General features: G+C 44.1%; 1 protein-coding gene across 2 annotated transcripts in view; it reads right to left on the bottom strand.

Moving 5' to 3' along the window:
* Positions 1–24,970, bottom strand: part of LOC146859890 (sodium-coupled monocarboxylate transporter 2-like) — a 439,901-nt gene that overhangs the window by 125,400 nt on the left and 289,531 nt on the right. For both annotated transcript variants that reach the window (XM_085643626.1, XM_085643627.1), the window contains one exon: positions 19,881–20,021. In XM_085643626.1, coding sequence (XP_085499752.1) covers positions 19,881–20,021 — 141 coding nt within the window. The remainder of the gene's footprint in view (positions 1–19,880; positions 20,022–24,970) is intronic.

Here is a 24,970-nt window from a genome sequence, read left to right as displayed (position 1 = left end):
AATGAATCCAATTCAAGATCATCTGTCTTGTACAAAAAACTATTCACAGGAACGGGCCAAGTTATCTGGCAGAAAAACTCAATTGGTACCTACCTGACAGAACACTCAGATCGGGAACCAAACATCACCTCACTCCTCTCAGGATTCGAAATGCCAGGAATTGCAGCAGATCCTTCTTACATCTCGCCCCTACTTTGTGGAATGCACTCCCTCCGCAGTTGCGTATGGTTACTGACCATAGTCAGTTTAGGAAAAGACTAAAAACCAGGCTCTTTTGATCACTCCTCTTCTTCTGCCTTAGTCTTTCCTTCTTGTCTATGGTTTTGTCTAGTGCTTTGAGACCTCCAGGTGATATGCACACTTAATAAAATCCTATGACTATGACTATTCCCACTCCAGGTAGCGTAACAGTAGATAAAGTGTTCAATAGCGGAGGTATGAAAATACTATTCCAACTCCAGTGAGTGCAACGGTAGAGAAAGTGTTGGATAGCGGAGGGGTAAAAATTACTATTCCAACTTCAGTGAGCACAATAGTAGGGAAAGTGTTGGATAGCAGAGGGGTAAATTACTACTCCCACTCCAGTGAGTGCAACATTAGGGAACGTGTTGGATTGTGGTGGAGTAAAAGTTACTACTCCCACTCCAGTGAGTGCAGCAGTAGGGAAAGTGCTGGATAGCGGAGAGGTAAAAATATAACCATTCCCACTCCAGTGAGTGCAACATTAGGGAAAGTGTTGGATAGCGAAGAGACAAAAATTACTATTCATACTCAAACTGTTAAAACAAAAATAAAAAACATTAAACATTATAAAAAAATCACAAAAATAAATAAACAATATTGAGAAAAGAAAAAACAAATATGTTAAATATGTCAAAAGAAATAAAATTAATTACATATAAAAACCTAAAAATAGTATATAATGAAAAAAATACATTTTTTTTAAACAAATCATTTAAACTAGATCAAATTAACAAACAAATACATTAATTAATAAATACATTTATTTATCATATTTCCTACCCTATAACACCATACCAATAACAAAAGACTTCAATATTTTAATTAAATTTCCCCCCAAAATTAACATAATTAATAATCAATTTAAAAAATGTAATAATAAAAAAAACTAATAACCATTAATTGACCACCCACTTTAACACTATGATATCCACAACACATGCCTGAATTAAACTATAAAATTATAAAACACAATTAAAACGTATGTATAAATTAAAAACTATTACTATTAACAACTAATAATAAAGTAATTAAAATGTATTTAATACCCACCCTATACCCCTTTAAAAGTAAAAACAACAGACAAAATATTAAACAATTACCCACAATGAATATCAAATAATTACCATTAATTAACAACTAAATATTAATTATTTAATTACAAATTACTTCCCAACCTTTATGCCTATTAACACCAAAACACACATCTAAAATGAATTACACAATTACCATAATTAATTACCAGTCAATTAATTAAAATTAATTAACATCCTATTATTAATTCACAAATTAAAAATACATTACTTCCCACCCTTAACACCTATAAACACCACAACACATTCCCAAATTTAATTACACAATTACCATAATTAATTACCAAGTAATTAATTAAAATCAATTAACATCCAATTATTAATTCATCATTTAAAAATAAATTACTTAACACCCATAAACACCACAAGACACACCTAAAATTAATTACACATTTACCATATTTAATTACCAATTAATTCATTTAAATAATTAACAGCCAATTATTCATTAAGTAATAATAAATTACTTTACACATTTAACACTATAATATCCCAATTAAACAATTTAATTAATAAAAAATAATCAATACATGTAATATAATTAGATTACTTTCCACTCTATTCCCCTATAAACCACAACCTGCTACAGAACTAAAAAACGCAAAATTCAAATAAAAATAAAATGAATAACTACTAAAAATGTAACATATATTAAAAATACAAACAATTCTCATACAAAAAAACATACAACACATACATATAACATTTATACAAAAATATGTAACATTAATAAACAAACAATATTTTTAACCACTATATTTTTGCAAACGATATTAAACACTTTGATATTTTTTAAATCGATATTACTTACATTAAGTCGATATTCTTGACCACGATATTCTTGCTGTCGATATTTCTGACCCACGATACTTGCAACTCAATATTTGTGCAACTCGAAATATGTGATTCAATATTCTGTCTCTGCACCACCACAAAATCCTCAGATGCAATTGGTTTGCCCCTGACAGAGACTCCCTCAGACAGCCATGCATGCACACTCTTACAATGCACCACATTCACACACACGGCCATTAACAAAAACACACACACTCAGTCATAAACGCACAACTGCACACATATGCTCCTTTATTCACTCAAGTACACACATAAACACACATGCAACCAATAACCCATCCTCTCGCACTTATTCTTGTAAATCAGTGATAGTAGTTTTGCACTGCTTTCCCAAGACATTGAATCACTGCTGTTCACTGAACAGCATTCATTTCTAGGTTTCTATTTTGGAGTCTGGGCGGTCTCCTGAAGCCAGGGGAGTTGGAACAGTGATATTCTTTTCCACAGATTAGGAGACAGAAAAGTGCAGTTTGCACCTCTGTGCCTCTTAGGTGAAGAGAAGGTGTGGTCCAATTGAGGGAATCTAGGAATCAGTTGAGGGAAGAGAAAGACTCTGGGTTCTTTAGAGCACAATCATCGATTTTGAGGCCATACTGTCTTTAGGCACACAATTGTCTCTTAGAGAAGACCTGCTTTATCTACATTGTAGATGGTGGTGTCTGAAGGAAGGAAGCTAAGGCACTGATTGCGAGACGATCGGTATATTCTCACCTGTGAGTAAACCCCTATTTACGTACTGGTTGGAATTACGAGTTGTTAGGTATTCAATTAATCTGATTAGAATCTGATGTGTTAAAGCCCTCAGCCTTTATTAAGTTTCGTCAGGTCAGAACTGAGGAAGTTTAACGGTGGAAAATCATGATGTATTTACTGTATCTTGCTGATTTTGGTGCGTTAAACACCACAATCCGCATATTATTTCCCACCAACTCATAATATGTGTTTTTTCATGCACCCGAGAAATAATGTACCCTGTGGTATCATTATTTATCATGTGTGATAAGTAACACCTCAACTAGTAATCAGGGACTAAGGATGTTTATGAGGTAGATGTGAGTAAGTAAGGGGTCAGGTCTGGTCTGAGAGTTTTCGGGAGTGTCTTAAGGGAGAGTTAGGATGTGTAGTCAGCAGAGGATCTATGAAGGACTGTTGAGAATGTCTCAAGCTAGTCTCAGGGTCTCAGAAAGATGTCTTGTGGAAGCTACTAAGCAAGCAAGTGGGAGTGTCTGAAGGTGGGTCAAGGCTACCTGTAGTACCAAATTACTAGACAGTGGTATCTGAAGGCTACCATAGTGCAGATGTCTATGAGGGGATGCTGAAGATCAATGAAGATTAGGCCTAGGCAGAACTGTTGGAGTTTCGCTCTGCAGAGTTACAAAAAAACTGTGCAAGATTCAGTGAAATTCCACCAAAGGCCGGAAAATGCTCATCCTGCCATTTGCTTCTTTTCTCCATGCCAGTAGCGCGTCAGAGTGAACTGCACAATGCAGTGCGCAAGGGCATGGCCATTTTGTTTCACCTGCTCCTTTTTCTCCCTGTTTCCTGTTTGTTCCGCTCCTAAAAAATAATCCAACCCAGTCCACCGCCGTCTGATCTCTGAGTTCCCAATCCCAACTTTTGTTTACTTGTTTGTATTACTGTCTGGCTTTCCCTGTGTACACTTTACATTAATGTCTGGTTTTTGTTACTTTTTTTGTACTTTATTTTTACTTTTACTTTCTTGACTTGTCTTCCTGTTTCATTCCATTCCCATTCTGACACCATCCTGTCCGACTCTTCTCCTGACTCTAATCCTCCCTCCCCATCATGGCAGAAGCAAGCAGCATCACCCACATACTCTGGGGGCGATGAAGACCTTGCCACATCTTCAGTGAGACGGAGCTGGCCGCACTAATTTTCTGGGTGCAGCGTCACCTCCCCAGCATGCTGGCAGCAGATGGTAAGTCTGCTAAGGGGTATACTCTGCAGGAGCACGGGTGCTCTAGGGGCAAGTGTGGTGATGTATGCACTGCAGCACCAGCATCGCACACTTCCAGCAGCAGCTGACTCACCCCATGGCAACTATCCTGGACAGGGAAGAGGACCTGCTCGTCCTGCTAGGTGTCGAGGTTGCATGATTCTCGTTGTCTAAAAGTTCTATTAGTTTTTTTAAGCAGCTTGATCACAGGTAAGGATAGAATATATATATATATATATATATATATATATATTATTTTTTTCACTGAAAAAACATAGGTTTCAGGGACGTTATAGTTAGAGATTAACATTTAAAAAACCTTAGAAATTCACTTAAAAAACCAGGGATGTTATAGTTAGTTGGACATATCACTTGTGCAAAACCAGAGAAATTCGGCCGTTATAGTTAGTTTAGCTAACTATAAGTATGAGTGGGTGTATGAGTGTCTGAATAAATGATTTAGTAGGTGCGTGACTGACTGTATAACTCATTGATTAAACATATCTTACTGAATGCATGGGTTAGTGCGTAAACTGTGTAAATGTCTGCATCAGTCTGTCAGTTGGTGTGTAAGTGGCGGCATGGGTTAGTGAGTAGCTACGTGAGTGTCTATATGGGTTATTGATTGGTTGTTTGAGTATCTGTATGGGTGCCTGAGTGTCTGTGTGGGTGGGTGGGAGTGTGTGACTCTGTGCATAGATGTGTGAGTGGGTAATTCACTGGATGTATGGGTTCAAGAGTGCATCTATGAAGGGCTGTATGGGTGGGTGAGTGTGTATATGGGTGTGTTGGTGAGTGAATGGGTGTCTCAGTGGTACATGTGTGAGTAACTACATCTGTAAAAGGCAGTAGATGTGAATTTAGGAGTATATAAATCACTATATGTGAGTGATTGAGAGAGTGGCTGTATGGATGAGTGTGTGCTTGTATCAGTGATTGTATAAGAGAGTACGTATGTGTTATTACCTGTGTGAATAAGTGAGATGGTGTGTGTATAACTGTAAAGGTGAGAAAATGGGAGTGTGAATGATTCTTTGCATGACTGACAAGGTTTGTGAGTAACTCTATGGATGAGTAGCGGTGTCTGTATAGGTGTATGAGTGCATATGATAGTGTTGTATTGATGATTGACTGCATGTGTGAGTGACTGTATGGGTGAATGAGTGGATCTGTGTGTAGACCTAAGAATCAGTGAGTGGGTATGTAATAACTGGTATTGGTGTGTCTATGGTTTTGAAAATGTTAGTCTGTATTTTAGAGTGGTTGAATCAAAGGTTATATTAGGGTGTGAGGAGGTGCATCAGACCAGCACATGGATGATATTATCAGTGATGTCATCAGTGATGTCACTGAATATGTGACGTCATCAGCAGCGCATTGCGGCGGCACGAGTTATAGTTAGCTCAACTAACTATAACTGCAGAATTTCTCTGGTTTTGTACGAGTGAAATGTCCAACTAACTATAACGTCCCTGAAACCTGTGTTTTTTTTACTGAATTTCTAAGGTTTTGTAAATGCTAATTTCTAAATATAACGCCCCTGAAACCTATGTTTTTTTCAGTGAATTACAAAGGTTTTTAAAATGCTAATTTCTAACTATAACATAGCAGTCGCGTTTGCAGAGTGGCGGAGGAAGGTGAGCGTGGCCTCTGAACACCTCTTAGCAATTGCACTGTGTGAGATTTACTGGAGGTAACAGGAGGTGGTAGTTGGCCCCCAACGTCAACCTTGGGGGCCAACTACCCCTCCTATTATCTCCAGTAAGTCCCACAGAGCAGGATTGCTAACTTCTCATACTAGGCCACACCCCCTTTCTCCACCACTCTGCAAACGCGTCCCCTGGCGCTTTCCAAGTTGGGAGATTAATTCCCCTTGAATACTGAGGGTCCCTGGGGGCCAACTTGCCCACCAGGTACCTTCAGTAAGCGCACAGAGCTGGATTGCAGAGAGGTGGACACAGGCCATGCCCCCTTTCTCCACCACTCTGCAAACACACCCCCTGGCATGGTCTAAGTTGGGGATTAATACCCCTTGAATACTGAGGGTACCTGGGGGCCAACTTGCCCACCAGGTACCTCCAGTAAGCGCCACAGAGCTGGATTGCAGAGAGGTGGACACAGGACACGACCCCTTTCTCCACCACTCTGCAAATGCACCCCTTGGCGCATTCTAAGTTGGGGGATCAAGTCCCCTTGAATAGTGAGGGTCCCTGGGGGCCAACTAGCCCACCAGGTGCCTCTAGTAAGCGCCACACCACTGGATTGCAGAGAGGTGGATACTGGCCATGCCCCCTTTTACACCACTCTGCAAACACGGCTCTTGGCGCACTGCTGCTCGGGGGATGAAGTCCACTTGTGTCCTGAGGTCCTCAGGACACAAGAGGATCTCATTGCCCCACCACCAGTGCACCAAGAGACGCGTTTGCAGAGTGGTGTAAAAAGGGGTGTGGCCTCGGACCACCTCTCTGCAATTCAGCTGTGTGGAGCTTATTGGAGATACCTAGTAGCCTTGTTTTTGTTTTAAAGAAAATTATTTTTGGGAGGGGGGCCACGTGGCCCCCCTCCAGAGGCCACTTATGTCCACAGGGACCCCATCCCCCGGGGCCGGCCTTCCCTTTGGGGAACGTTGGGGGAGCCCCAATGCCCTCACGGTCCCGCTGGCTCCCCGCCTCCTATGGGAGCCGGTATTGCTTTTGAGCAAGGGGAGCTGCTAATATGCAGCTCCCCTTGCCCAAAAGCAATCCTGCTTTGCTTCATTGAAGCGAGAGCAGGTTTTCCTGCTCTCGCTTCAATCAAGCAAAGCAGCGTTTGCTATGACAGGGCGGGAGCCCTGCCAAAGCAAACAGCAATGTCCCAGGTGTGGGCACCCCAGGACATTGTAGGAGCCGACCCTGGGGGGTGGCGGTCCCCAGTGCCATCGAGGACTCCTGGAGGGGGGCCGCGCATCGCCCTCCCTTCGTTTTGAATGCCCCGGGGAGGTGGTGGTCCTTGAGGCTGGGGTTCCGTAACGGACCCCCTGATTTCAATAAAGAATGCACTGGGGAGGTTGGTGGTCCCCGGGGCGTATAGGCACATCTCTATTTGTTTTTAAAAACAGAGCCCTGGGGAGGTGGTGGTCCCTGGGGCTGCGGGGGGCCCGCGTGCCCCCTGCATCCAATTAAAAAAGCCCCAGGGAGGTGGCGATCCCTGAGGCAGTGTGGGGGGGTTGGGACCCCCCCATGCATTCATTTTAAAAGAAGCCCTGGGGAGGTGGTAGTACCCGGGGCTGCAAGGGGCCATGTGCCCCACACACATAATTAGCATAGCCTTGGGAAGGTGGCAGTCCCTGGGGCTGCGGGGGCCCCCGCGGACCCCTGCTATTTGTTTTTTACATTGCCCCCGGGGCTTGGCCCACCCGGGTGCCTCATTAAAATGATGCGCGGGAGTCTGCACTTCGTTTGATTTTTATTTTCACGGCAGAATTTGCAAACCCCAATGCGAATTCTGCCGTTTTTAAAAACAAAACGCTTTTTTTTGCCCTGGGAGTCCCTGTGGGACCCCCTGAGCAGACCTAGGGGGTCAGGGGGATTCTACCCTGCCCCCTTTTCTTCTTTTTCAACCTTTATTTCCACTCTTTTCTTGTGACTCGGTTACCAAGTCACAAGATGGCTGCCAACACTTCCTGGTTTGGAGTGTTGGCAGCCAATCAGAGTGAAGCTCGTGTCCGGGAGGGTTCGCGAACCCTCCTCGGTGCTCAGATATTGATATTTTTCTTTTATTAATTTATCAGGAACTATTGAACAGATTTACACCATTTAACAAAAAGTTCTCTTTCACCTTTTTTGCCAAATTGGGTGTAATTCCGTTCAGCAGTTCGGGCTGTAACCTGTTTCAAAATTCCTATGGAAATTAACATGGGAAAACGCGTTTTGGGACCCCCCTTTTTTCTTGGCCCCCACTTGACGAATCACCCTGAAACATTCAAGACAGGAGCTGACCTGAGTGAACCATTAGTTTTGGAAATTTTGCGACGATTCGTCAAAAGGCGTCAAAAATATTCGCAAAAGAAAAAACGCTATTTGAATAGAAACAAGGTATAACTACCTACTGGTGACCGCCAGTAGGTAATGTATATACATATATAAATTAATGTTTTGAAATCAAATAAAACACAAAAATGTACCAGTTATATATAGCAGAGCTAACTATAACTTGCGCCCTGCCATGCACCGATTATGACCTCCCATATTACATCACTCATTACATGTTCTATATATAGCATAATTTATGACCTCACTGATGACATCTCAAATGACATCATTGATTACAACCCTAATGACCTCATCCAATGAGTGTGTTAGTTTGCTTTATATCTTACATATTGGGGGGGGGTAACTACCATATTACTTTTCTACCTAATTTTGTACACTCTGTGTCCAGCTAATTTGTATAAGTGTTTACAAAATGCCTGAGATGAAATCGGATACTTTCTCACCTGTAACCAAATCATTTTGACAAGCAAGCTAGGGCCTGATGGAAAATTATCCAGGGTAGATGGTATTGGGGGAGATTGAGTGTGCGCGGACAGGTGAAGCATACATCCCTCAAACTCATGTATGTGTGTATGTGTGTAGGACCTGTGTGGGGATTTTTGCCACTCCACATGAAGGGTTAGCCCCTCCCCACAATTAACCTCTTCAGCGCACAGCCAAGCATTGTTACTTTGCAGGGCCAATTGGAATGGCCTTCCATTCACTGTAGAACTGTGTGTTATGGGGCCTTTGAATAGATTTTCACAACCGAATATTTGTCTCCCTATGGTAGAACCACCCCCCCACAAGGTTGAAATGGGGTCATTGTAAAACCCTCCACAAAATAATATATAATGTTTTCCATTGTTGTCACATGAATTATGTCACAGAAAGAAGTAAGCAGAACAGATCTGAAGGCATGTTTTGTGACAGTACAGGCACAAATACAGTTGACACAGTGGGAGCCGCGAACTAGAACACAGACGGGGCAGAAAATCTTCAGGGGAGAGTGGAGGGATACTGGAAGGACAGAAATGTTTAATAAGGAACTTCTTAGGCTTTTATACTGTTTTAAACGCCCAGATTCGTACATTTGCATTAACTGTTCATCAGTTTTTAACTGTTTGATAAATTCATTACACATATGCAGATAAAGGTGGGTGGGGAGGAGTCGCGTGGGGGTGGGGGCCGGGGAATTAAATATAAAAAAACTTGAAAACTTACCTCACAGCCGGTCCGCGCCACCTCTGCTCCCCTTGGTGCCTTCACGAACGGCACTGACTGGAGTGGACTGGCAACCCCTCTCAGCCAATCCTGGCACTGCCAGCAGCGCCAGGATTAGCTTAGGGCACGGTTACTACTCATCTGCCTGCCCATTAGGAGACCGAGGTTTGAGCCTTTGCTAAACCCTCGCTCTCCTAATGGGCATGCGCCAGCCAGAGTAGACACTAGTGCGCATGACTGAACATGGCAGAAAAATTTGCCCACCTTCCCCACTCATACGCACTTGTGCTGCTGCCTGTTGTCCCTGGTCTGACAATCATGTCAGTCAACATGACGCCGGACCGCCCACCCCCTTCAGACTCTGAAGGGGGTGGACGGTCCGACGTCATGCTGACTGCATGATTGTCAGTTCTCCCTTGGCGTCTTTGAACTTAAGTTAACTGATTACTCAAGTTTAAAGATGCCGAGGGAACTGCGGGCAGGGGGGCTACACCCCAACGCCCCAATGGACGCACCGCGCCTGATGACACCAGGTTGCTTTTGACATTTAACACGTGTTTTCACTTGCTCTGGGCTTACGGCTGATCTTTTGCAGATGGCATGTGGTTATTCCTGATTTACTAGTTTGTGCTAACAGGTTCTGTTTATTTGACATATTCGCACATGCTTGCACTGGTTTATTAAATAAACAGTAAAACATTCTGTTACATTCATCACTGTGTTTTAAAGTAACTACACCCTCCCTTAACTCAATCTGCTTATGTCAAAGACAGGCAAAGAGGAAGTATTGCCCATTACAGTAGATCCACACTTGTACTGCAGGGTATGCTGGGGGCATGACTCTGCAAGAATCAAATGCCCTCACACACCTGGATGGGCGTCATGCTTCATCGTAGGGCATTTGTTTCTCATCAGGCCGGCGCTGCACTGCCCTACAGGCACCCTCAATGGGAGCTCTTTGCCGGAGATCTTCTTGTATGCCGTTTGGTGACGTGCGGGTGTGGGGGCTTAAGGAGTAGATTGGTGTTCAAGTGTGAAGTTAAAAATAGGAAACAATGTACTTCTCAGGAAAAACTTTATTGAACAAGTTCTCTTAACTGTATTAAAATATGTGATGCTATCTATTTGTCCTTTGTTATCTTAGATAGCTATAGGTTAACATGTTTCTAGCTTCCGTGTAGTCATACCAATGATCTAGTAGTTATTTGTCAGGACCAATATTAACCTAATCTACTTTGTGATTGGAGTTTTAATGTATAGGCTCATGGATTTTTTCCCAATCACACATACCTTAATTTTGGTATTGATTTTTGATTTGTTTAACAATGACCCTAATCGGTTAAGATTTGAGACTCCTCGAGTCGTGCACAATGTCACACCATTTGCGTGAGTTTGGTCAGGACTTGCTCTGTGGACGACCACCTCTTGTGTTACGACTCGGAGTGTAGGTCCTGACCAAACTCACAAATTATAAAGTGTGCAGTGACACACATGTAATCAGTTGCTAGTCCGCATTTCTGTCGTCAGGTGGAAAGTGTGAACATTTCTCTGCTCCATAGCTTGGCTAACCAATTGCAGCACATCATGATGGAGTGCAGGAACTCTTCCAAAATATGTTCAGCTGGGAACCTTCCATTTCAGGCAAATGGTCACCACAAATCCCACTCATTCCACAAAAGAAAAAGGGAGGTCCAGCGCTAAAATTTTAGCCAGCTTACCCCTGTGCAACGTGGCATTGGATGGTTGTGTTCGTACGACCACTCCTACCGAAGAAGCCCTAGTAGCTTGGATTCTTTTATTTTTGTGGTGCTATTGAAACAGATGACTTCCAGATAGAAGCAGGAGGTGGTATATTTAATGTGGGTCTTTGGAGAATCACTGTATGGTGGTGTCTGCATCTTAGTCTTGTGCCATTTGGAGGTTGAGGATGCGGGTGATGCTGGCACACTGTAGGGGACAGGGCTGATTTATGGAAAGTCTGTCATCTTCTTCATCCTCTTTGCCTACTTCTATCACTGTGATCAGAGCTGCTTCCCCTCTCTCATCACCACCACCAATGGCAGCTACCTTTTTAGGATACTCTTCCAACCGGATTGCAAGATGTTTTTTTATAAGGGACATTGGTCCTCCACTACCATAGTGTGAACCTGACTTACCTCGATGAACACTCACGTGGCAAATGGAGTGTATTACATTGTTATCCTCCTGCTTACTAATCATAAAATAAAGTCCCAAACTAGGAAGGAAAACTTTTTTAGTGTGCCAATGCATGAAGAACTGGAAGTAGGTGGATGTGTTGTTTGCCTCTCTGCAATGCATACTTTGACTGAGCGAGATGTGGGAGCAGGTCTAGGCGGGGACTTACAAATATGGAAGTTGGTGGGGGTGGTGAAACCAGTGCCACATCCCTCTGAGAATATTGAATAAGAGGGGTCATCTATGTGTCCTCTGAGCCGCCCTCTACACTGATAATCACTGGCTCGTCCTCTTCACTGTCACTTTCTATCATTCTAAGGCTTTCTCTGACACAACTGGGGTCCAATCCATATCCAGATCATCATTAACTAAATAATCCTTAAAAAAATTAATGCTGGGGTGCGCCTATGGCCGGTGGGTTGTGCACCTTTTGCAGGCAGATGGTGCAGGGGAAAAATAAATTACCCTTAGAAAAATTAATGCTGGTGTACGCGTATAGCCAAAGTGACCTATAACAGGCAAGGGGTTCAGAGAAAAATTGAATAATCCTTAGAAATGCTGGTGTGTGCCTAAGGCCTAAGAGGCCTATGGCAGGCAGGAGGTGCAGGAGATACTGGAATAATACTTACAAAGATGAACGCTGGTGTACACCTATGGCAGGCAGGGGGTGTAAGGGAAAATGAAATAATCCTTAAAACATTAATGCTGGTGTGCACCTCTGGAAACACATGCAGGCCTATGCAAAAGCACACTGGCTGGCTACAAAAATTGGCCACCAGCCACATGATCAAACAACGACAAGCAAGAAGGCATGGACAATAATGAACACGTGCAGGCCTATGGCAAAGAACAATGACTGGTACAGGAAATGGCCGTCAGCCACCAGTTCAAATAGCAAAAAGCAAGGAGGCTTGGACAACATAGAACACATGCATGCCTATGGATACTGACACATGGCATGGAGAGCAAAGGCAAAATAGTGGCCTTTGGCAAACACAGATGCTGTCCAGACAAAAAAATGGCCACTTGACCAGCAAACAAATGAGTCATGCTAAACAAAGCAGAAAACATTATCATTAATTAAGCAATGCCAAAAACAAAAATTAAGACAGCAATAAAAAGTTTCCAACACACATCATCCCAAGGCATCAAAATATTGCCCCACCAAAATACATTTTTTGCAGAACAAAATGTGAGATAAAAAAAATGCACATTTTTAATTTTATCCAGTTATCTATAATCCATAGATTTATTTTTAAAACAACATATACCGCAGAAACAGTTGTTTCATTACACCTAATCCCTAGTACTGGCTGCATGGCCCGTGGGAAGACTAGGTAAGATAACTGTATAGCGAAAATTTCACAAACCTGGAAAAAAGTATTTAACTGTGCAACCTTTTTCCCTTATAAAATCTAAAAACTCGAATGCAAAAAATTGGGCCCCTATTTCAATTTGGGCCACCCACCACAACCATAATTAAATGTAAAAAATGAATAAAAGGTACAAATATAAACTGGTGGATGCCCTCTATCAAACGTTTTTTTTAACTTACTTAATTTAAAACAAAGCTCTTAAAAATCCAATAGTATATGCAGCAGGGATTGCAGAAAAAGAGAGCAAACTTTTCACATTACACATCAAAAGGAAAAGTGACCAGGAGATAAACTAGGCACTGGGAGGAGCCTTCTGGACAGGAAGAGGAAGTCAGAGTTTCTGTGACACTTCCTTCCTGCTAAAAAAAATGTACATAAAATTAAAAAAGGGGCGTTTTACACTAAAAAACTATCCAAACCATCTGTTTGAGTAAAATATTCACTCAAAGAGGCATAGTTAAGTTGATACAGCTGCTACACGAGTAGAGAATCTACTCGTAAAGCATTCCCAACTGCTTGTGACTCTCGATGTTACAAAACGGCGCCAGAAGCCTCTTTGGTAACTGGAAAATGCCCAAGGCTGGCAAAGCTTACTCGCGCTGGCAAGCACATGTTGATGGAGCCTCATGTTGTTCCTGTGAACATAGTGTTACTCGAACGGCAGAATAATTCAACAACACGCTGATTGGCGGAATTTGGCAGGAACTTTGCTTTACAGGTGTAACAAAGACTTTCCAAACTCCGCCGATTTTGCGTCAGGAAATATAATTCTGTCTGGGCCTACCAATGGGCCACACCAAATCAGGATGTATTTGAAAGTGAGCTGGGGTGTCTCAAGGCAGATTGAATATTTCTACTGCTTGGGTGAAGTTCTCTGTGGGCTTGGGGGTGGAATGCCTAAGGTCCCTGATGGGCATTCGAAGATTTTGAAGGATCGGCTGGGGGTGCTCAATAGAATCCTATGGGCCACTGAGAGAGACATTTGTGAGCTATCTTCAAGTGAATAAGAACCATTTTAGTTACTCTGACCCTTTTTGAGCACAGACTTTCCGACCACTCTGAAGGATGACTGTAGGCCTCTAAAGGCCAGTAAGTTGTATTTGAATGTAAGCTGAGAATCACCTATAGCCAGCAGGGGTTATCTGAAGGCTAGCTGAAGGTCTCTGAAACATTTTAGGGTCTTTGAGGGCCTTGTAGAGTGTCTACCGTAGATATAATGACCTCTAAGTGCCAAATAAGGTAGTGTAAGGGCAAGCTTGCAGTAACCTAGGGAATGCTGGGATTCTCGGTGGGCATGCCAGAGCCCCCTAGCCACTCCATGGGTCACTGACAGTGGGCCTGTGTGGGTTGATGAAGGCGTTGAAAAGTTCTCAGATAAGGTAGGAGATTAAAGGCAAGTGTAGAGTATCTAAATTCAAGCAGAGGGTCTCATGGGCCGTGCCAGGGTCTCTAATCATTTGCTGAGGGTTCCAATTGTAGACAAATAGTCTAATGGGAAGAAGAGGAATTTAGGCTGAGGGCCTACGATATTATATCAAATGAAAATCTAGAAATAACCTTCAGAAAAATGGACAAGTATTATTAACAAGGACGAGGTTGGCCATGTACTTTTTAGGTCGAGGACTACCGGTCTGCCGAAGGCAGAACCGGAAGTCGGAGATTTTATGTTTCCTAGAGTGGCTCCTTAGCCCGCCTCTCTTTTTGCTTCTCCTCCATTGGCTGGCTCCCTAAACGGAGGACAGCCATTGGAGGAGAGAGCCGTCCCTCCAAATAGGCTCCGTCTTTTTCAGATTCGGGGGCGTGTTCCTGCTGTTCTTTCCACTTTTTAGCCACGCCCTTTTTCGAACAGCAGGAACACGCCCCCGAATCCGAAAAAGTTTGGAAGCTCCCATCCGCCATTTTTTATCCATCGTCTGGCCGTGAGGATCTTCTTGCTGTTGCTCTCTCGCGCTGCCCGCCTAGTTGGTTTGTTGACTCCTCTCGCGTCTACCGCGACATTCAGGTAAGTTTTTTCGTAAACAAATATAACCTCGTGGTTTACGGATCTTAGTCACGTTAAACCACACTGTGTTCAGGGGTGACAGAGGGTGAACAAACAGCGTCGTGGCGACTCTGCTTTGTCGCCTTTGTACACCGATGTTTGGTAAGTGTTTATATTCCTGAGACGTGACTAAAAGAGGGTCGGTGAGTCGACACCCGAGTACAGAGCTTAGAGTTTATTTTTGTCTTGTCATATTCCAGTGTTATCTGGTGTAACTTTCGCCTTTACCACCTCTCCCCAGGCGCCGTTGGGTGTTTAGGGGACGGGAGGCATCGAGCTGTCTACAAATACCTGCAGGATGAGGAGGATGCCGTCACTTCCCACCCACCCTCCTTCGACGAGCCTGCTTCGTTATGTTTTTTTTTGCTCTGTTAATTAGCAGCTGCAGTAGTTCTTCTCTCATTTTGTCCCTGGCGGCTTTTTGTGTCGAGGGTGTCGCACCTTCGTCACACTGCAGACGCGCAGATGAGACGGAACGTCTTACCTCGTATATCAAACTGGCGCACTTTAGCGATGCATACATTAATTTCTGGAGTAAAAAACAATTTACATATTTTATGCATTGTCTTAATCTCTTCCTGCGGTGCGTTATTGTACTATTTACAACTCTACATGCACCCTCTCAGACGTTCTCTTCTTAACAGTCTGTGTCATCCACTATTTTGGATTTTTTTTTTCTTTTGCTGTCGCAGGCGCTTTACCCAGGACAGGGTGATTCATTTCCAAGTGGTTATGAGACCTTTGGTTAACAAGTAGAGTGGGGAGGAAGAGCAATGCTGGAGTCATGTATCGGCAGTCAGTATAGCATGCATGCAATTAGCATCTCTTGGCGTCCTCACAGGGCGTGTTTCAAGGGTGTAGATGGGCCAACATGTAATTTCGGTTGTTCCCTGCCAGGAGCTGCTGGTGACGATCGCATTTCAAGTTAAACGTAGTTTCATGGTTTTCCTAATTCTCAGCTTTCACAGCTCGGGATCCGAGAGTAACGTAAGTGTTACAGCACCTCTAAAATTGTCGAGATGGTGAGCTCACCCTTTATTTCTGCTCTAGAAACCGCCTCCCTCCGCCGGAAAGCTCCACTCAAGGCCGCATCTGCCCTGCTTATCAGACGGATGCCGATTTCCCCTACCTCGGCTTTTCGGACCTTGGCCCATGTTTTAAGCCTTTGACTTACAGATCGTAGAAGCGCACATTATTTTCAAATTCCCCTTGCAGATTCTGTTCTCATTCTCATGAGTGCTATAGGTCGGGTTGCTTTCCTTCCAACAATTTCCATGCCAAGGTTCAGTTAAGATATTTGATTGAGTAATTTACTCTCTTCATTTTGGGGGCTTGGTTTAAAGCGAAATATTGGGAATATAAGAATGTTTTCATTTTAAAACATAGGAACTTTGGTTGAGAATTGTACATATCAACTGGTAATTCAGGAAAATGAACATTTTCCCCTTAAAAGATTTGTCTCGGGTAAAGTAGCAACAATAGTGTTGGGGGTGAAATTAACAAGACTTTTCAGGTAAGGTTCGTGTTCCCGCAGGAATCATTTATACAAAGTAGGATCAGGTTAAAGGGCAGGAAGTGGTCCTTAGTATATATTCACAATTATGAAAGGGGCAGAAAGTATCAAGCATGTTATTGTCAGCCATGCCCTGCTTTTCGGGGTTCACACCAGTATATTTCCCCTAACCCCTATATTTCGTTTCTGCCTTTGCGGAGTGAAGGAAATTGGACAGTTGTTTCCTGACCCCTTTCCTGAGTTGGACTTTTTAGTGGTGATGATATAGTTAGTTCTAGACAACATGACATAACTCTCTCTACCTCACTAATCCACTCTATCTCACTACCTCACTATCTCACAACTTCTCTCTCTCAAAACATCACTACCTCACTCTCTAGCTCACAACTTCACTCTCTCGCTCACAACTTCACTCTCTCTCACTACCTCAATCGCTCTCTATCTCACTAACTCACTTTCACTCTCTCTTTCACTACCTCTCTCTATCTCACTACATCACATCACTCTATGCTTATATATCACTACCTCACAACATCCCTCTCCCTCACTACCTCACACTCTCTATCTACCTCACTCTCTATCTACCTCACTCTCTATCTACCTCACTCTCTATCTACCACACTCTCTATCTACCTCACTCTCTATCTACCTCACTCTCTCTCTACCTCACTCTCGCTTTACCTCACTCTCTCTCTACCTCACTCTCTCTCTACCTCACTCTCGCTCTACCTCACTCTCTCTCTACCTCACTCTCTCGCTCTACCTCACTCTCTCTCTCTACCTCACTCTCTCTCTCTACCTCACTCTCTCTCTCTACCTCACTCTCTCTCTACCTCACTCTCTCTCTCTACCTCACTCTCTCTCTCTACCTCACTCTCTCTCTCTACCTCACTCTCTCTCTCTACCTCACTCTCTCTTTCAATACCTCACTCTCTCTCTTTCTACCTCACTCTCTCTCTCTCTACCTCACTCTCTCTCTCTCTACCTCACTCTCTCTCTCTCTTCCTCACTCTCTATTTCAATACCTCGCTCTCTCTCTGCTAATGCAATAGGTATCACATATGCAAAAAAAAAGCTAATGCCAATAGAAATGACAATGCCATTTATTTAGGATACAAAAATGATAAAAAAAATAATAAGCAATACCAATAGCTCTACCTATAATATTGCCGAGACCATTGCATTGTAAATGCTTGTTTAAATATTATAGCCACCGGACTTCAAAGAGTGTTCTTCATAGCCACAACTATCGGAGTCTGCCATGAATGAGACATATCAAATTATGACTTATACAATGTGTTATGCCGGAGTGCTTCTCAGCCAATCACAAATCAGCATGTATGTTCCTGTGTTCTTGTAATGCTGTGCTGTTTCATGGGTACCATAAGGCAGCATCCAAGCTCCAACTCATGACTATGCCGCGCCTGAACCTGCCCTTTCAGCATAACAGCTACTCAGATAGATTTCTCTGCTAGCAGGTACTACATTCCTCTCTAACAATGTGCAGAATCTCATTCATAGACATTTAGATGAGGTGACATTATGTAACATCCCCACGCTGTCCAATGATAAACAAAAATAAAACAGATGTTAAGCTAACAGCTGTAGAAAAGGCAGCGCCAGAGAAGCACAGAGATTGAAAAGCAAACGCATCCACGCGGCTCAGTTAAGTAAGCAGTTTGGGCTTTTTAGTTAATTGCATCTGCATTCAGTACACTTTTATCACTGTAAATTGGGCTTAAAATCCAAGTACACAAAAATATACTGACTAGAAACAAGCCACAGGTAAATGAAGGTTTAACACATTAACTGTGGTCATTGGGCTGGTGGAATCGTGCCCCATAACTTGTTTTTTTGTGATTGTGCTTTTTTTAAATAGACTCAAATCTAAACTAGTCCGATTTAATCTCTGGTTGTCATGAAGCAGTCTATTGATTGCTCTTCCACATAGAGGCATTAGCAAATGGGCAAGTTTGAAGCAGAGGCGTCTTGGTGTACAGCTGTATTGGTGCTTCGGTGTCATTAGTACATAAATGTCACAGCTTCCATTTTTGTTGTGAAGGATACCTTTTAAGATACATTAATATGTAAATGTATGTATTTGAATATCTTTAATGTTTTCTTTTGCACTTACTTTTTATATGTAGCACTTTAATGTTTTAAAAGCACTCTATGTGTTGATACCTTTTATAATGGTAAAGAGCTTCCATGGCTTAAGGTGTGTCTCTTGTATAGAATCTGTTAGCAGAGTTGGATTCATCAAATACAAGTGAAGAAAACATACTGATAGAGAGAGGAATAATGGATCCAGTTTTGTTTATCCAACCTGCGTGCTAATGAGGAAAATTACATTGTCACTTGTCCTTGGAAATGGGAAGCCCCTTACTCATTGGTTCAGTGACAGGCGAGTGTACCAGGACAAGTAAGTATATTCATAATGGTGCAGAGGAATCCCTGTGATGCATCCAGTGCTAGCTTAAAACAGTCAAAAATAAGGTAGGAATCTCTTCAATTCTCAGAGTTGTATTTAGGATCATGGATGGTAAGGAAAGAAATATACTTTTGTGGGGCCCAGCCAACACGTGTTTCGCCCCTTAAAATCATGGCCAGTTGTACAAGGAATTGTCCATTTTGGATCAGTAAATTTGTATATATCTGAATATTATTGTATTACGTACCGGTCATTATCATTTATAATAGTGAAGAGAAAAGGGAAGGAGAAAAACAAGACATGGAAACAAAAAAGAAGGGGAAAGCCATTACGGATGATGTGATGGTATATAAAGGACAGAAAGAACGGGGGAAAAAGCATTCCAAATGTTTGATACATTATTACTGCCATACGAAATGGGAAACATCAGAGGGAAGAGGAACAGTATTAAGTATTACAAATGTTCAGAGTATCCATAATAAGTCCAATAAGGCACAAGACCAGGAGTGTCGAATACCACAGCCACAGCCAGTGATGAGTAAGTTCTCACAATGAAGTCACCATTAGTAATATTCAGAGAGGTATCAAAAGTTGGCCATATACATACGTACAATATTAAGATTCAGTTGGCATCAGCAATCATAATTTCATTTAGAACAAGAGACAGAGTAATACACATTATCAGTTGCACAGTTCAGTTTCAGCCTCTTCCCATAACATCTTCTTTAGGTGCTTCAGAAAAAGGAGGGGGGAGTGGGAGTGACCCCCCACATGCTGTTGGTATTCTTTGTTATGATGTACATCAATTAAACAACAGAAAAAAAAGCTTCTGAAATCCATGTATGCGTAATTGAATGTATGTAACTTTGATGACTACCCATTCAGATGTGAAATTCCAATTCACTATCATGGTTGTTTTACCACAATGTACCAGTTTACTCACAGTTTAGCGTGCAGTTCTGATTTGCAAGAAAGGCATTTCTGTATTGTTGATTGATTGACTCCATAGATTCCTAGCCAGGTAAATGTTCCTCCTACAGCAATTGTCCAAAATGTATGTCTTCTCAATGGGTCTGTATCAAAGCTAGAATTGTTTTAATTAGGCAAATGTTAATAAAACCATATTCAAGTTCACATAAATTATCTCTATTAAAGATCTTTCATTTTATTTACATCTCTGCTGCACACTTTGTTAAACAATCACAATTTTAAATGCATTTAATTGTGTTGTTCATCAATCAGTTGGCAACATAATGAAAAAATATTATTTCATTAACAAACTGGATACAATCATCATCCTTGCCACACATATGCTTTTTAACCTCCCTCAATGCCTCCAACTCACAGTATCATAACAGTGATAGATATTGTATTGTATAAATATCACCCCCTCCTGCTTATATGTGTTTGAACTCCCATTTCCACTTCATGGAGTTAGCCTTATATTACCCTCAGATCCACCAGCATCACTACAGCTATTACAAATAACTCTTCTCGACACAAAGAGAAATTTGTGGGGCATATTCTCAAGAACGTGTGATAATTATCGCAAAATTAGCTTGTTGCAACTTTGCATATCGCAGTCTATCGCGGGAAAACAATGCCGTATTAACGTAGTATTCTCAACCTGGCGGCACCAGCGAAAGTCCCACGATAACGCATCAAATGACCGCGTTAAAATCAACGCGACGCCGTAAAAATACGAAACACAAACGTGAAAAAAGTTGCAATGAGGCCAATCGCGATACAAAAATCACCGATAACCAGCAACAGGCCTGCAATTCCCACGTGTCATGCGGGAAAATGCACTATAAAAGCAGAACAAGTAAAACACACCAAAACCAAAATAAACTGCATAGCACCATTGATGCACCCAGACCGAGTGCCCAGGTCAACGCGAACCCCACAAGGCCCACAGACCACCAGCAAGGAACCTCGAGGTCGGGAAGGCCAAGGAGAAGAGGAAGACGGGGCAAAGTCCGCTTAACAACCGGATCGTCTTCACGGAGGTGACAGAACACTAACAACAACTGTTCGTCACCCCCACCGTGTCATTGGCAATACAAACGGAAATATGGCATTCCATTGTACACAACGTGAATGCAGTCGGAGTGTCAATTGGGGAGGTCAAGATGCGCTGGCATGATGTGAAAAGCCAAACTAAGCAGAAACCTGCTGCCAACAGGAAGGCAGCAACTGCGACTGGAGGTGGGAGTCCTGAGCCACAGGAGGAGCTCGAGGAAATGGTGGCCACAGTCATCAGTGTGGAGACAGTACAAGGAGTCGGGAGTCCGGACACAGCTCAACATGACCTGACACAACATCAACAGCGTGAGTAACGACCAGGGACTGGGGGGACGGGGGGAGACAGGCACAATGGCACACATGCACTACGATGTGTAGCACACCGCACACCCACAATGACCCTGGATCTTGTCCCTTATCCCCGTGGCACACTACAGCACACATACAAACATCAAGTAGGCCCCCATCCACCATGTGCCCAAAGGGGTCCCACCTCACCAATTCCACAACCAACTCATGCACCCGTGCAAAACCCAGCAAAGATGCTTATTTGTGAGCCACACCGACAATGCAAGTGACACAACATGACGATCAGCATGGCTGGAGTGCAATCACCATGACATTGTGCACGCCACGACACTGAGGTGGCTGAGTGTGGACCACATCTGTAAAGGAGCAGGTCCCACTCTGACACATCCACGTGCACAAACAACCACTGACATCAACAATACATCTGCAGACAAACAATGCACAAGAGTACAAAAACTGTCCAAGAGCACAAATGACCCAAGTCGCCAACATCACAGCACCTTAAAAGCACAAAAGTCAAAGGCACACCGCCTCAAAGGGATAAGGGGTTAGCATAATCACAGTTGCAGGGGCGACTCTCCCACAATGCAGCACACACACATAGCAATAACAGCACATCCACATTGAAGACAATGTGGTACACAATGCAACACTAACACTGCAGAACAGAGGACACAACTGGGTCCGCTTGTGCGTAGAAACTAGCCAACCACATCTGACATAGCAGGAATCTGTGAGATGAAAATGTACGTGTACAACCTCACCTATGTCATGTAGTCCAAATGTCCACTGTCCTGCATTAAATAGTCTGCTCCTCCCAAACAGTCACAATGTACATTGTCATGCAGTCTGTATGTACACTTAAACAATGCATCAACATACATGCCAACACAATGTCAAAAAGCATCTCCCCTTCACATTGCAGAGGGACAAACAACACCTCCAGCAGAGCAGACCAGACAACTCTACAGTGATGCTGAAGAGGACCTCCACACTTTCGACACCGACGCCCTACAACAGTTCATGGACATCTTAGGCAATCAACCTCCAGGAGCAGGGCAGCCCAGCTGCATCGAGGATACCCCACCCCCTGCACAGACCACACAGCTGGACTCACCCACCACCACAGCTGGCTCCCAGCAGCCCACCGGAGCACACATCGCATTCCAAGGCCAGGTGTCGGACTGCCAGAAGGGGGTGGCCGAACAGGTGCGGGTGGGGTTTGACCTCATGGAAGCTGAACTAGATCACATACATGGGTGTCTAAGTCCCATCAGACACATGACTTTGCAAATTTCCAGTACAGAACCACACCCACAGCTACAGGATAATCATCCACATTCCCACGCTCTACTTGCGTACGCCGGCCCAGTTCACTCCTTTTACGTATTGAGTGTGGGATGACAAAGCTACATGTGCAAGGTCTCACCTGCTGCCTGCGGTGACATGGCTGCATCGGCTGTACACGGCACAATGTAATGTTGTTGGACCCGGGGCCCTAATGCATACATCATGACCACACGGACACACTCAGATAGTTCGTCGAACTAGCTATGGGCATGTGCGCTCGACACCTTTATTGCCAGGGTCACATGTACAGTGACGCTTGTGCTGGATGTGTGTGGGGTGAGTGTAAGCCAGCCCTCATGGAGTCGTTGGTGCTGGCAACAACTTGAACAGTGATCACAATCAAAACGGAAACAGAAAACACCAGCATAACAGAAACAACTGTGAAGCATCATGGTGGTAGCTGGAGAAAGTACAGTGTTCACCCAATATGCAACCAGAAGGGTCCGTGAGTTGCAGTGCACTGAGGTTGGGGCACCAGAGCTGAGCGTGCTCATGTGAATAAGTTGTCTAGGATTGTGTCCCTTCGGGGTATTCCTGCTGCAGTGGAGTGTGTTACACCTGCATCATTTTCCTTATCATTGTCCCAGGTCCTCCACACTGCCTGATGGGACATTGCTGCGTGAGCTGTCAACAGCACACAACTCAATCAGAAATGGTCCATGAGCTGTGGTGCACTGAGTTAGTGGCACCTGAACAGCTGAGCAGGGTATCAAGCTAATGATGACATCCACGACAGGTGTGAGCAACTCTGATAGTCTGGCAGTAAGACTCTTCCAACTCTGGCAGTTGTTGGTTGGAGGTGGGCCTGGTTGTGGTGGCGTATGCATCCTGCGGTGATGCGACGTCCGGGCAGGTCAGGACACGATTTGATGTGTGAGCCCAGGTGGACCGCAGTTGAGGCTGGAGGCAGCGGACAGCGCAGGGCCACAGACACATGGCATTGACGACCCCCAGGCCATCGACCCAGATGCCATCCAATATTCAATCCGACAGGGACCATGATTTGAGCAGCACAGAGTTAGTGGCCCCAGATGCACTGCAGCCGGCACAGGAACACCGCCACGGGACGGTGACTTGTGGTGCACGGAGGTAGGGCCACGCTTGTTGAGCGGGTCCTCGTCGATGTCGAAGGTGAATGTCGCTGAGGGTTACAGGGGACAGTGGAAGGTGTCCTCCAGGGCATGATGCAGAGGGCAGATGCCGCCAGAAACAGGCAAATGGAGGAGTGGAATGCTACAGCCTCGTTTTTACCACCAAGTCAGTATCACCTACATGATGATGGAGAAAGCCCCAAGTCCATAGACTCACACGCCACCAGAGTTCAACCAGAGAGTGTCCATGAATGTCGGAGCACAGTCTTAGTGGCACCGGAGCTGAAAGTGGATGCAGTCCGGGATGAGGCCTATACAATGATATAAAATCTGCCATAAATAAATCAAGGCTCAGTTCCAAATGTGTGACCTACTCGACCGCAGAGTAGGCCTGAGGCAGCCGTCAGCCGGGGCCCACAGCCACGTGTCGTTGGTTCGCATGGAACAGAGTCAGTGACACCAGAGCAGTTGTCGGTAGTGTTCGGATACCTCCTTTTTTGCTCCGGGCTGAACCGCATCTTCCTCTTACTCCTCTCCTGGCGTACAATGATATGAATTCTGCCGTTGAGAAATCAAGACTCAGTTCCAAATGTGTGACCTACTGGCCCGCAGTGGGGAACGAAGGCGGTAGTCAGCGAGGGACCACAGACACGTATGATTGGAATGCTATGCACAGACTTGGTGGCACCATATTGAAGGGAGTACAGTGACATCCAACGTCCCATGAACATATGAACTCGCCCATCAGAATATCAAGACTCAGTTCCAAATGTGTGACCTACTTGACCGTAGTGTAGGCCGGAGGCAGCGTAGAGTACGTCAATGAGAAAGTAGTACTGCAGGCCTGTGTCGCAGAGTCCGAGATGGTCGGAGGAGGCTGCCAAGGTCGCGGACCACAAGCTTGGAGCTTGCACCGGCACGTGGTGGGCCCTCTTTGACACACGCCGGTGTCGGCAGGTGAGCAGTGAGGCCTGGGTGCACAGGGGCAGGCAAGACGGGTTCAGGGACCAGATTCCCGGGGTGCAGCAGGCGCACAGGATCGTAGGCAACACCGCTCATGGCGATGGCAACGGCCTCATGGCAGGGTGAGAGGCACCACCCTGGCAGACACTTTGGCCATTCCAGAAGAGAACCACGCTCAGAGCTACGTGCTTTTTATTCACAGCCCTACGCTGGCCTGGCATGTGCCGGGCCAGCCCACTCCGCACACGCATACAGGGGGGGAAGTCACAAGCTACATTTCCGCGATCTTCCCCAC

This window comes from Triturus cristatus, chromosome 3_1 (assembly GCF_964204655.1).
Source record: "Triturus cristatus chromosome 3_1, aTriCri1.1, whole genome shotgun sequence".
In the NCBI taxonomy this organism is placed as follows: Eukaryota; Metazoa; Chordata; class Amphibia; order Caudata; family Salamandridae; genus Triturus; species Triturus cristatus.
Note: the sequence above shows the minus strand (reverse complement) of the source record. Positions and strands in the feature narration are given on the sequence as shown.